Source organism: Chenopodium quinoa, unplaced genomic scaffold, assembly GCF_001683475.1.
Source record: "Chenopodium quinoa cultivar QQ74 unplaced genomic scaffold, ASM168347v1, whole genome shotgun sequence".
NCBI classification, from domain to species: domain Eukaryota; kingdom Viridiplantae; phylum Streptophyta; class Magnoliopsida; order Caryophyllales; family Amaranthaceae; genus Chenopodium; species Chenopodium quinoa.
This window is the reverse complement of record NW_018742393.1, coordinates 948,619-959,512: the sequence shown is the minus strand read 5'-3', so window position 1 is coordinate 959,512 and position 10,894 is coordinate 948,619. Positions and strand designations below refer to the sequence as shown.

General features: G+C 33.7%; 2 protein-coding genes across 3 annotated transcripts; one reads left to right on the top strand and one right to left on the bottom strand.

Moving 5' to 3' along the window:
• The first annotated feature begins 638 nt into the window (after positions 1 to 638).
• LOC110702756 (cytochrome b5 domain-containing protein RLF-like) lies at positions 639 to 5,911 on the top strand. 2 transcript variants are annotated; one of them, XM_021880502.1, is made up of 7 exons: positions 639 to 759; positions 1,419 to 1,496; positions 1,585 to 1,954; positions 2,316 to 2,450; positions 4,224 to 4,274; positions 4,869 to 4,994; positions 5,798 to 5,911. In XM_021880502.1, the coding sequence occupies exons 2-6, from the start codon at positions 1,458 to 1,460 to the stop codon at positions 4,952 to 4,954; spliced, it is 681 nt and encodes a 226-aa protein (XP_021736194.1). In that variant the 5' UTR covers positions 639 to 759; positions 1,419 to 1,457; the 3' UTR covers positions 4,955 to 4,994; positions 5,798 to 5,911. The 2 variants fall into 2 exon arrangements, with proteins under 2 accessions (XP_021736194.1, XP_021736187.1); XM_021880495.1 differs by lacking the exon at positions 5,798 to 5,911 and having other exon boundaries at positions 4,869 to 5,241.
• A 50-nt stretch (positions 5,912 to 5,961) lies between these two features.
• On the bottom strand, positions 5,962 to 8,498 carry LOC110702748. Its single transcript, XM_021880489.1, has 3 exons — positions 8,141 to 8,498; positions 7,182 to 7,673; positions 5,962 to 6,736 (listed from the first exon to the last, which is right to left on the bottom strand). Exons 1-3 carry the CDS (start codon positions 8,232 to 8,234, stop codon positions 6,216 to 6,218), a joined length of 1,107 nt encoding a protein of 368 aa, XP_021736181.1. The 5' UTR covers positions 8,235 to 8,498; the 3' UTR covers positions 5,962 to 6,215.
• Between the last annotated feature and the right edge of the window lie 2,396 nt (positions 8,499 to 10,894).

The window sequence follows — 10,894 nt, the reverse complement described above, 5'->3', positions numbered from 1 at the left end:
CGGTCAAAATGGGATGAACTTTTAAGAACATGTTTGGACTTGTATTTATATGAATGAGCTTATTAAAGTTTTTTGTTTTGTTTTTTTTTTATTATTATTTTTTATAAATAAATAGGTGCAAATGAGCTAAAGGAACGCATATTATAACTCAAATAGGTTAAAATCTCATTAGTCTCGCAATTTATTTATCTTAATCAACACATATCTATTCTCTCAATTTCATAATAATCATAGCAGTTTGATTGACTCATGTGTCAATGCACCAAATTGATCACTAATATTTGTAATTATATATTAATTAGAAGTATAAATGGTTGGTACAATTAAAATATATAAAGATTAATTTTTAAAAAAAAATTACATGAAAACATTATATAATCAAAATAAGTAATCGTATATGAATATTACATTAGTATAAAAGTCAAATTATTGCGATCATTTCAAAGAGAGGTAATTTTTTTTTATTCTCATAAGTCATAAGGCTCAGAGTTTTTATTGGATCTATCTTGCAAATTTGACGGCCCAATGGGCTAGATTGAAGCAGCCTATTATTGGCTCCTATTCCTGCCAAATTTGACTTCCTTTCTTACAAGTTACAACTAAAAAAATTAAATAAAATAATGTATAAAAATAAATGAATATTTAATAAATAAATAAATAATCACCATTTTTATCGACCATGCAACCCAACAATCTCTTGGCGGCTCAATTACACTACAACTGACGAAGAGAGAGGTTTACTGATCAAACACTTTCAAGGTTTGATGATTCAACTTTATTTTGTTCAGAATTTTAATCAAATTTATTTGATTTCTCTCATCATTTTCATCTTACAATTTCTGATCTATTTGATGATTGTATTTAGATTTTAATTAAAGTTTAAGTTTTTGCTTGATTGTTGAGAATAATGTTATTTTGAATTGCAGACTTTAGAATGATTAAGATATCAGAAATTCTTCGTTTTATTTGTTACCATCAACTAATTTTGTTAATTGTTACAAGTGTGATAATTATGCAACTTTATAACGAGATTTGTTAACCCACTTGTTTGATTGTAATTACATGATAATGAATGCAATAGGGTAATTTTGATTCTAGGGTTTGATGTGGAAGAGTGTATACAGATTGAATTTTTAATTTTGATGTTGAAGGGATTTTGACGAGAAATGAAATTTATTGAATTGATTGATTGTATGATGTTCTTAAGCTAGCTCCTTGAATTGTTGATCCTTGTTACAAATATTATATGATAATTTAGTCTTAATGGGGAAAATACTTTTTTTTTTTTTTTTTGAATTACAAAAGGAATTTTATTGGTTGAGAGCTAGATTTGAAGCTCTGAACTGCTCTTTATAAATTTTAAGTTACATTTTGTGTGTCGAACGGAAAAGCTTATTGATTGTATATTGGATTAACAGGAAGGGTTTTTTTCATAAGCTTTGTATTTGATTGTTTGAATGGATAGCGGAAAGGATGACGATTTCACATTTTGTCAGGTAAGTTCGAGTTACTGTTTCATTGATCAGACTATGATATTTTGTAAGAACGTAGCGTGAAATTTGTATATTTTATTTTTGTATCTAGGTCAGTGCACCCGTTGATCAGAATGATTTTAATGAACAAACTGTGGTTCCGGGTATAAGTAAAATCACTATTGATGAGGAAGCCTCAAATAGTAATAGTGGTGAACAAATTAATCTATGGAACAATACAACTGTTCCTATATCTACCACTGTGAAGGAGAAAAAAGTTGGATCGTTGTCTTTCAATGTCATCGATACAACTCAAAAGCAGGCTAGCACTGCACAAAAACAAGCAGGGAAACCATTAAAGGATCCAGCAGAACAGAAACCTGTGGCCAAGAAGCCTGCTGCTCGGGCCAAGGTTCCTTTTGAAAAAGGTTATAGTCCAATGGATTGGGTCAAGCTTACTCGTACACATCCTGACCTTGCAGGTTAGTTCATGTAGTATATTTTTGTTGTGTCTGGATGAATGTGCTTTGGGGTGTTGGGGAGGGTGATAACAGACAGGAGACACCCCGCCTTTCAACCCATTTTAATTGATCAAATACCCTAACTGTGCATGCAAGCCTAGAGTTAGATGAGCGACAATGATTTAAGGCTACTCCTGGATTTTGTTGTATATAGTGGTCATTAATTAATGCTCTTTAATGTCCTGTTCTTTTTTTCCCTAATTGTGTATGCAAGCCTAGAATTAGATGACTGGCTATTTCATATGGCAACTCTTGCTCCTTGGTCATATTAAGCGGATCAGGAATGCTCCTTAATGTTAATTTTGTGTAACTGTTAATATAGGATTGAATGGCCAGTCAAACAGGAGGCTTATACCTATGAGTGAAGTCAAACAACATCAATCAGAAGGCACCATGTGGACGGTTCTGCAAGGACGTGTTTATAACATTTCTCCATACATGAAATTTCACCCTGGAGGTATGGACACTGTTTTTGCTGTTAGCTATGTACTCCGTACTTTATTTGTCTTCATTATTGTTCCCAGTTTTATCTATCTTCGTTATCATCCATATGTTATGTACTGACTGCTGTGAGCAATTTATCTATCCTTGTTACCATCCAGAAGTTAATTTTATGTTCTGTCTGCTGACATGTTTGCAGTATATGCCCTACAATTTTGAAATTTTCTTTAATGAAATGCACACTGCTTTTGCTGTTTAATGAATTCAATAGGGAAAAAAAACAGGGTCCATTGTATTAAACAGTAGTCAATAGATAAAAGAATGCCATCTATGGGATTTAGTATGGGATCAGGAAGAAGGGTACAGGCTGTCAAAACCTGGAGTTTGTTTTTTTATTTTATTTTATTTTTTATATATATATCTGTTTAGGTGCTGAGTCCTGTGGTGATTTTGGAAAGAATTTCTGCTGAGTTTTATGGTATGTTAGAAAAAAATGACCTTTGCATAAATGAAATAGCAGGAACAATTAGTGTGACTTTCATAATAGATAAAATAAAACAATGGCACAATAGACAAAGGAAGACCTTATTAATACCTTCAACCCTGAAGCCTTAACTTCCAGGTGTTCTGAGCAATGTCCCCATTCATATTGCAAAAATTTCATGAAAACTGGATATAATGAGTGTACATAGGCTTATATCTTAAGTTGGGCTATCATTTGTTTGGCACAATATATGACCTTTATTTATACATGCATCAGCATGTCCACCAAGTGAACCGCAGTAAAGAATGTTTCCTAGGTAAGTACGGTGATTGGCTACAGTCTGAGCAGTACAACCATACCCTGTGTCCCTATCACCGCTTATAGCCTTCTTTCCTGTATTCACCGGACATGAATATACTGGGTGTTGCCTGGTGGTTCTGATCTGTTCATATTTTTGTGAGGATATAAATAACCAGTATGCATTCCCCACAGATGGTCCATATCTGGCGAAATCTCTGGATATCATTTATTTTGGCATGATGCTTTACTTTATCTAGGTTCCGTATTCCCATAGATCAAGTTGTAATTGAAATAGACTGAGTAGGTTAGAAGGCTTTCTCTTGAACCTAAAGAGGTTCGTCTTGCTTTTATGCTTTGTGGCTTTGTGCAATTGAGTTGGTGATAGCCGCTTATGACCCATTATCATAAGGCCTTTTTATATATTGTTGAAGACCTTTGCCAAGCAGCTAATTGTGCAGGATAGTTGACTACTTATATAGATAAGACTTATCACAATTATGTCTTACTTGTATAGTTTTGTGGGGCCATATAATACATAGCACTCGGAGCATTACCCATCCAACATAGTCTATTTCCCTTCCCTACTCCCTTCTAAGTTATCCTACTCCTGATGCATTTTAGATATTGATGAAGCTTCATCTTTATTTCTCCTTCAAATTGAGGAAAGCTCTTATCAATTAGTGCTCCCCCACTCCCCAACACTAAAATAAATCTAAAGTGAAAATGATTGTTCTATCATAAAGTTATTTAGCAGTAAAATCTTAGATGACTCCGTTATCCGTTGAAAATTAATGGCTAATGACAATGAGAATAATGAGATTTCTCTCTCTAGTTGTTTTAGGCAATTAATTTCTGTAAAAAAAATGCTGCTCCTAGTCATTGATAGACTTTATTTAGTTATTGGCCATGATCCCACCCCGTCAATACAAGATCCTCTTTGAATTGCTTCGCTTGGCTCTCCTGCTACTAATTTCTGACTTCTTGTGCTGATTGTTTTGTCTCCAGGTGTTGATATGTTAATGAAAGCTGTAGGAAAAGACTGCACATCATTATTCAGTATCCTTTGGCAATTGGAATTTCATTCAGAGCTCTCCTCATCCAAGTGAATTTTTAGAAAGATAAATACTCCTTCTGCCTGGAAAGTCACATTGCCCCAAGGCCCTTAACTCCTCATCATATGAAATAATTTTACAAAAAAAGACCCTTGCAAGTAGTTGGACTTTAACCGTATTTTTTTCACTACTCAAGTATCTTAAGGATATGACTCCTTGGAATTAGGCTTTTGGTTTGTTGTAATTTCATATTTGGATATAGGCCATATCGCAGCGCAACCAATCAGAAAAAAAAACTTACTATATTAGGAAATGTGTGACAGCTTTTACTAGACTTCCTTGCATATTACTAGTATATGTGAGTTGTGTATTCCAGACAGAGGGAGTAATTTGCTTGTGAAATCTTTTTTTCGCACCCTGAGAATTGATTGTTATTCAGATTAAAGATGCATGTATCAAATTAAATTCAATTCAGTGGTTGTGTTGATTAACATATAAAGGAGTCACTGGTGGTTTTAAACATGTTTTAAGTGCTAATCTAGTGCTTTCAATATTTGTTCTATTGAGGCTTGTTTTGTAACCCTTGACCCTTCTTCAGATAAATACCATGCTTGGGTAAATGCAGATTTCTTACTTGAGAAGTGCTTGGTGGGTATCTTAGATGATAACAAAGGAGGGAAGTAACTGTGTGGTGAAGTCTTAAACGAGCAATGATTGGCAAGAGGTAAATTACAACTTATGGTCTTATGCTAATACTTGCCCTGCCTCTACATGACACGTGAGCTAAAAAATTATTAATATTGTTTCGAATTGAGTCACTTATTGTTTTGATTGAAGATGGGTCAATTCTGTTTCGAATTGAGTCTCATATTGTTTTTATTGAAAATAGGTCAATATGTTGTATATCTCACAATTATGTAGTACATTGATTCTTACTATTATGAAATAACTTTTACCCATCTATTTTGTTAGATTGGTTTTTGTTGTTTTTCATTTTAGGCTTTTGGCCTCTGAAATAATGTGCATTGGTGTTGGTTATCAACTGAGAATTTTTTAATGTGAACAAATTTCCAGATTCACATAAAAATGTGGGGGATTTGCCACATATAGGGAGAAAAAAATCAGTGACATATATAAAAAGCATGAGAACAAATATTATTCCTGGATTAGCAGTAAGCCATTTTATCTAAACCTAACTTCAACCATAGAGTACTTAAATTGTATCAGAAACTAATTCAACAGACTAGTGTGGTAAAGTCCATATTTTTATCTACCAATCTCAATCTGGTACGAATAATTCAAGGGACTAATATATGTGGCTTTCCTAGTTCCCAAAGGATTGGAGCTGACATGTGCTATCCCCTCTGTTAGATGCTGTCTGAGCATAATGGTAGTTGCACCAGAACTCTATGATCTCTGTCTGATGTTTACAGTCGAATAGTAGAATAAGTAGATTGAAAATTACGATAGTACAGTTTTCATTATTCAAGGATTTTATGATGGTACCTTATTCCTTTTTTAACAAAGAATGACAGGAATATCTGGTCAATAGGCATTTGCTTAGGAATTACGGACTAAGAAGGAGCTTTCTTCGCCATCAAGTGTTGTGTAACTTATATACGCAAATTACATGAACATCCTGCAGTTCTGAGATCTTCCCTATAATACAAAGTAGGTTGTGCACATGAAGAGAATATTAAGGGGAATAGTATTAGCTCGCTGCTACAAATTGGTGTAACGTTACTACATAATAGCAGAAGCAAATAACAGTTGCCCTTTAGTACATTACCGTCTTTGCTTAAACTACAGTCTGTAATGCATGCCTTTGAAATATAAGTGGCATAACAAATCCCAAACCTGTAGCAAAAGGCATAGTATCAACTAGACTCAAGAAGTTATACAAGGATGGCTGAAGGGATAACATTGCATAATACACTCCTACCATCTAAGCAGTAGGGAAAACCTTAACTTCATCAAGAACTGGACCACAAAGTATACCAAACCCATCGGCCCTGCTGTGATAGTAGGAGCTGAAAAAAGTAACCCTAGTCCTGGGAGAAATTGCCTTAAATTTCATACTGACTGTTCGGAACCTCCCAAGACCCTGGGACAGGAAGGGTGCTTTTAGGGTATCCTTCCCTGCAAATGCTTCCACCAACATTGATCCTTTGCAACCATTCTTAGCATCTCCGATTGTGAAGGTGAGGTTGTATGTCTTGTTGGGGATTGTGCGGATAACCTGGGCTATGGCACTCTCCCTTCCTGCTACTAGCTCAATAGCTGCACGGCCAAACGGAACATTGAAGTGCCTTTTGTCAATGAATTTAACTGCCTTGAGGGATTGAACGATCCATCCAGGGAGCGGCGAGTTGATATCTTCTTGTTTGGGAGGAATGAGTATCCCATTTGATGAGTTGAGCAACCTGTAAGGGCCCTCTTCAAAACCACCATTCCTTACGAGGTTCCCTGTTAGGACATTGCCGAGATAGGTTAACAACTTGGATAGAAATTTAAATAGATCAAAGGGCTAGCAACTGTAGAAGAAAAATACGATTTGATTTTGTAATAGTCTGCAATATTAAGTATTTAAGTGTGAAGTTGTAACATGCTATATGGACCACAAAAATCAAGCATGGTATGCTTCAAAGTATCTTGTTATACACAGTGTATTTACTTGTGAGTTCTGGTTGGAAATGCATCATTACTTAAAAGTATCCAACAGTATAATACATTATTCAGAAATACAGATAGAAAGTAGTTTAATTTGCTAGCTGATTCTTATGAACAAAAATTCTTGGATCAAGAATTTACAAGTCGCGGAATATATTTGACGATGATGCAGGAAAATCAAGCCATTGTGAATCACAAAGCAGATTATGCAACAATCAAACAACAAATTTAGCTGAGATACCTTTGGTAGGGTAAACAGGCAAAAGCTCCTTGAGAGCAATAGCATCAATTAGAGGTCCACAAGTAGGATCTTCTTGCACCCCAGGATTATGGAAAGTAATCTTAGCAACCTTAGAAACGGCCTTAAAACCAAAAGCATGAGTATCACCTCCATCAATACTGTAAAGTGTTTGAATGGGCAAGTCACCCTGAAAAGGAGGGACACTGACCCTTAGGACCTCGTCTTGGGCACAAGTTCTAGAGGCCCCAAAGGTCAGTGCATAGAATGACCCTGGTTTCACAGGCACTGTCTGTGAGATTGAAGCCTCGTTCCCGAGTCTCACAGCGTGGACTCCATGGGCGACGGCAAAGTACATCCCTCCCGGCTGAGGTCCACCGCGAATGTACTCCACAAGTCCATTGATTTCCCATTTAGGTAAGGAGAATTTCCCTATGATTTTGGTATTCTTCACTTGTTTTGGTGGCTCTTCAAAGTTACCATTTGGAATCAGCCCTAAAGACAATGAAATGGGTTAATTCTTAAGTTAAGTAAGTGGAAAAGTTAACGCTTGTAGTGTTTTGACAATAATTCCAAACAAAAGTACTTATTTCAGACCTTTCAGTGTTTACGTACCAAACTACACAAAGCAATAAAAGTACATAAAACTGTTCTTTTTAGTTATATTTGATAGGTCTAGCAAAAAGATCCATATTTTCAGAAGCTCCTAGTAAAACCCCTGAATTTGTACCAAGATTTGACACATTTTTACTAAATGTTCTAATAACAAACCAACATTTGAACTCAACACAAGAAAATAAGAGGGTTTCATCTTCATTTTACTGAGCTACAGTATGCATTACTATTTATACAGTATGAATTCAGGCAAGTACAGAAAAAATCAGGTGAAATTAACATAACATAAAAAAAAAAAAATGATGCAGTATATTTTATGAAAAATATGAGAAGAGTTTAAATAATACCTCCCCTGTGATTTTTAGTAGGTGTAGCTCCCAAGGCAGTGCAAATTGTGAGTAGCAGAGCTAAAGAGACACAGAGTGAAATTGGTGCTGCCATTTTTGGTTTTGAGGAGAGAGAAAAACAAGTTAAGCTTTTTATAAGAGTGTGTATGAATGAGTTTCAATGAGAAGATGGGTTCAATTTTATAATGAAAGGCCAGTTACAGTAACAGAGGTAGAGGATAATGGGCTCAGGGAAAAGGATACAAATTGTTGATTTTGTCTCTTTGTCGGTTTAATTTCAAACCCACTCTTTTTTTCCTTAGATTATGGTGATATTGAGTTTCAAATTTCGAAGTGCTAAATTTTCTTTTTTTTTAATTGAAAATTATTGAACCTCTTACATAATTTCAATTTTATTATTATTTTTTTTTATTTTTTTTGAGAACAACATAATTTCAAATTTTATACTCGGAATCAAGTAAATAAAAATTTCTTATAAGCCAGGAAGTAATTTTCAATCATTACTTATAGTAAAATACTCTATATTCCGTAATAATTATGGGATGTTTGATCATATAGAGTACTCTATATACGAGTACTTCATATCGACAAAATATGCCGTATGTAGAAGCCAATTGTATCATGTTTGTTCTTCTCTTTGATAAGGACATCCTATTATTTTTTTAAAATTTTTTTTGAGGGATCCTATTATTTCTTTTATCTTGGGGGAAAATCTATCATACTCTATTTGTTGCCATTGAATTCGTGAACTTGACGTAGTAGTAAAAGAAAATACGTAAGTATGAAATTGTCAAAGCAAAGGAAGAAAAACAGCACCGATTGTTAGCAGAAGCACGTGCAATATTAATACAAATAGCATCAAAACTGTGTGTTAAAACTAGCGTGATTGGCTCGTTAGTTAGTGCCAAACTTCAAACAGGCTTACTATTACTCCGCATCTTTTCTGTGCATTTTTTGTTGTCTTTTTTCTTTCCTCTCAACATGGCTATAGTCATGATTTGTTATTTGTGCAATTGTGCACATAAAAAATAAAAAACAAATAAATAAATAAATAAAATATTCGACTATTAGTAGATCAATTTTATAATGTAGTTCTCAAATATCTCAACCAATTTTATTTAAACTAATTAGTAATTACAATACTTGTAAGTTTGTAATAAATAATGAAATTGTATGACAAGTTATGATACTAGCCACAAAGTAGTTTTCATATTAATTATCATGTACGTGGTGTAGTACAGTGTATTTATATTTGAAAATTATAGTCCATGTTATAGTTAGATATCTAGCCCGATTAAGGCATTAATTGTTAACTACACATATTCTCATTTGACCCCCTCCCATTGAGTCCCATACTCCCATGTATAATGTATTGCCTAAAATTCGTGTCAAACTCTTTTGTGACGTTTGAAATATAAGGTGAAAATAGAATGGAGGGAGCAATTGATATTTCTTTAGTAAAATTCGCAATAGTTAATCTTCTTTAAAAAAAATAGTATTATTCATGTTTTCTTGTTAATATGATTTTTCTGTGAGTTGTCATGACTATAGAGCAAAAGTTTGAGGGAATTTCATCTTTACTTGTATGGATTGAAATTACAAGATTATTATAGAACAACAAACACAAACATTGTGTCAACCACTTTATAGACTTTATTATTTGCATACTCTAGGTTTCAATAAGAGAGTGAGAGACCATTTGTAATGTTAGTATAAAGGTTATCAATTGTGATAAATGAGTGTAAACTTTGATTTGACTAAGATACATGGAACATTTAATCATTGTTGAAAACGGAACTGAATTTATTTAAAACGGTCAGTCGAGGCTATAATTACGGGAGTTAATTAGAAAACGGTAATGTAAGTAAAATAAGAAAGGAAAGACGATATTTTGTTTTTCATCCCACTCATAGATTTCCTATTTTTATTCCATTCCACCTTGACATCAACCAAGAAGCAAAATAAGAAATACTAAAGCACTTACGCTTATTTTAGTTTAAATTAAGTAACAACATGGATGAAAAGGGAAGTGAAAGAAAGATAAAGGCAGAGAAAGGAAAGATACCTACTATTCGAGGTTTGATTTAATGAAGATAAGTGAAAGGTATAAAAGAAAATTTTTATTTTATTGGCTTTCAATGTTCTTTTTTCTTTCGATATTTCTCCAATTGTTGAAAGAAAGGAAAGTAAATTTTATAAGGAGGCCCGGTTTTCCATTCAATTTTTCTGAATTCCTATCGTCTTTTATCTAAATTTTAAAAATAAGCCTGAAAAATACTTTGTTCATTTATAATCTTCTCGCATTTCTTTTCAGATGTTCACAAAAAAATAATATTCTAGTTAAAACTAAAGTTTTATCCACTCATCCTATGTGATGCAAATTCATTCACTCTTTTCTTCAACGCTTTCACTTCATGCTCTATGTTATGTGATTGACTGAGTCCTTACCCCATATATATTTTAATCATGCAATATATTATATTATTTTCCAGTCTTCTACCAAATAGCTACCCACACCATACTAAATTCTTGGATCTACACCCCTAACCTTACTAAGGTAATGCCAATTCACTTAGACCATTCTCAGCAGTGAGGAAAAAAAAAAACCTCTCAATCTCTCTCTACCCACTTTCTCACTCCTCCCATACAATTTCTCTCATCAAATGTTTTTTTCACCACAACAATGAGGAGAAAAAAAACCTCTCATCACTTTCTCCTCCACTATTTTTTAATTTATTTTTTAATTACGTTTAA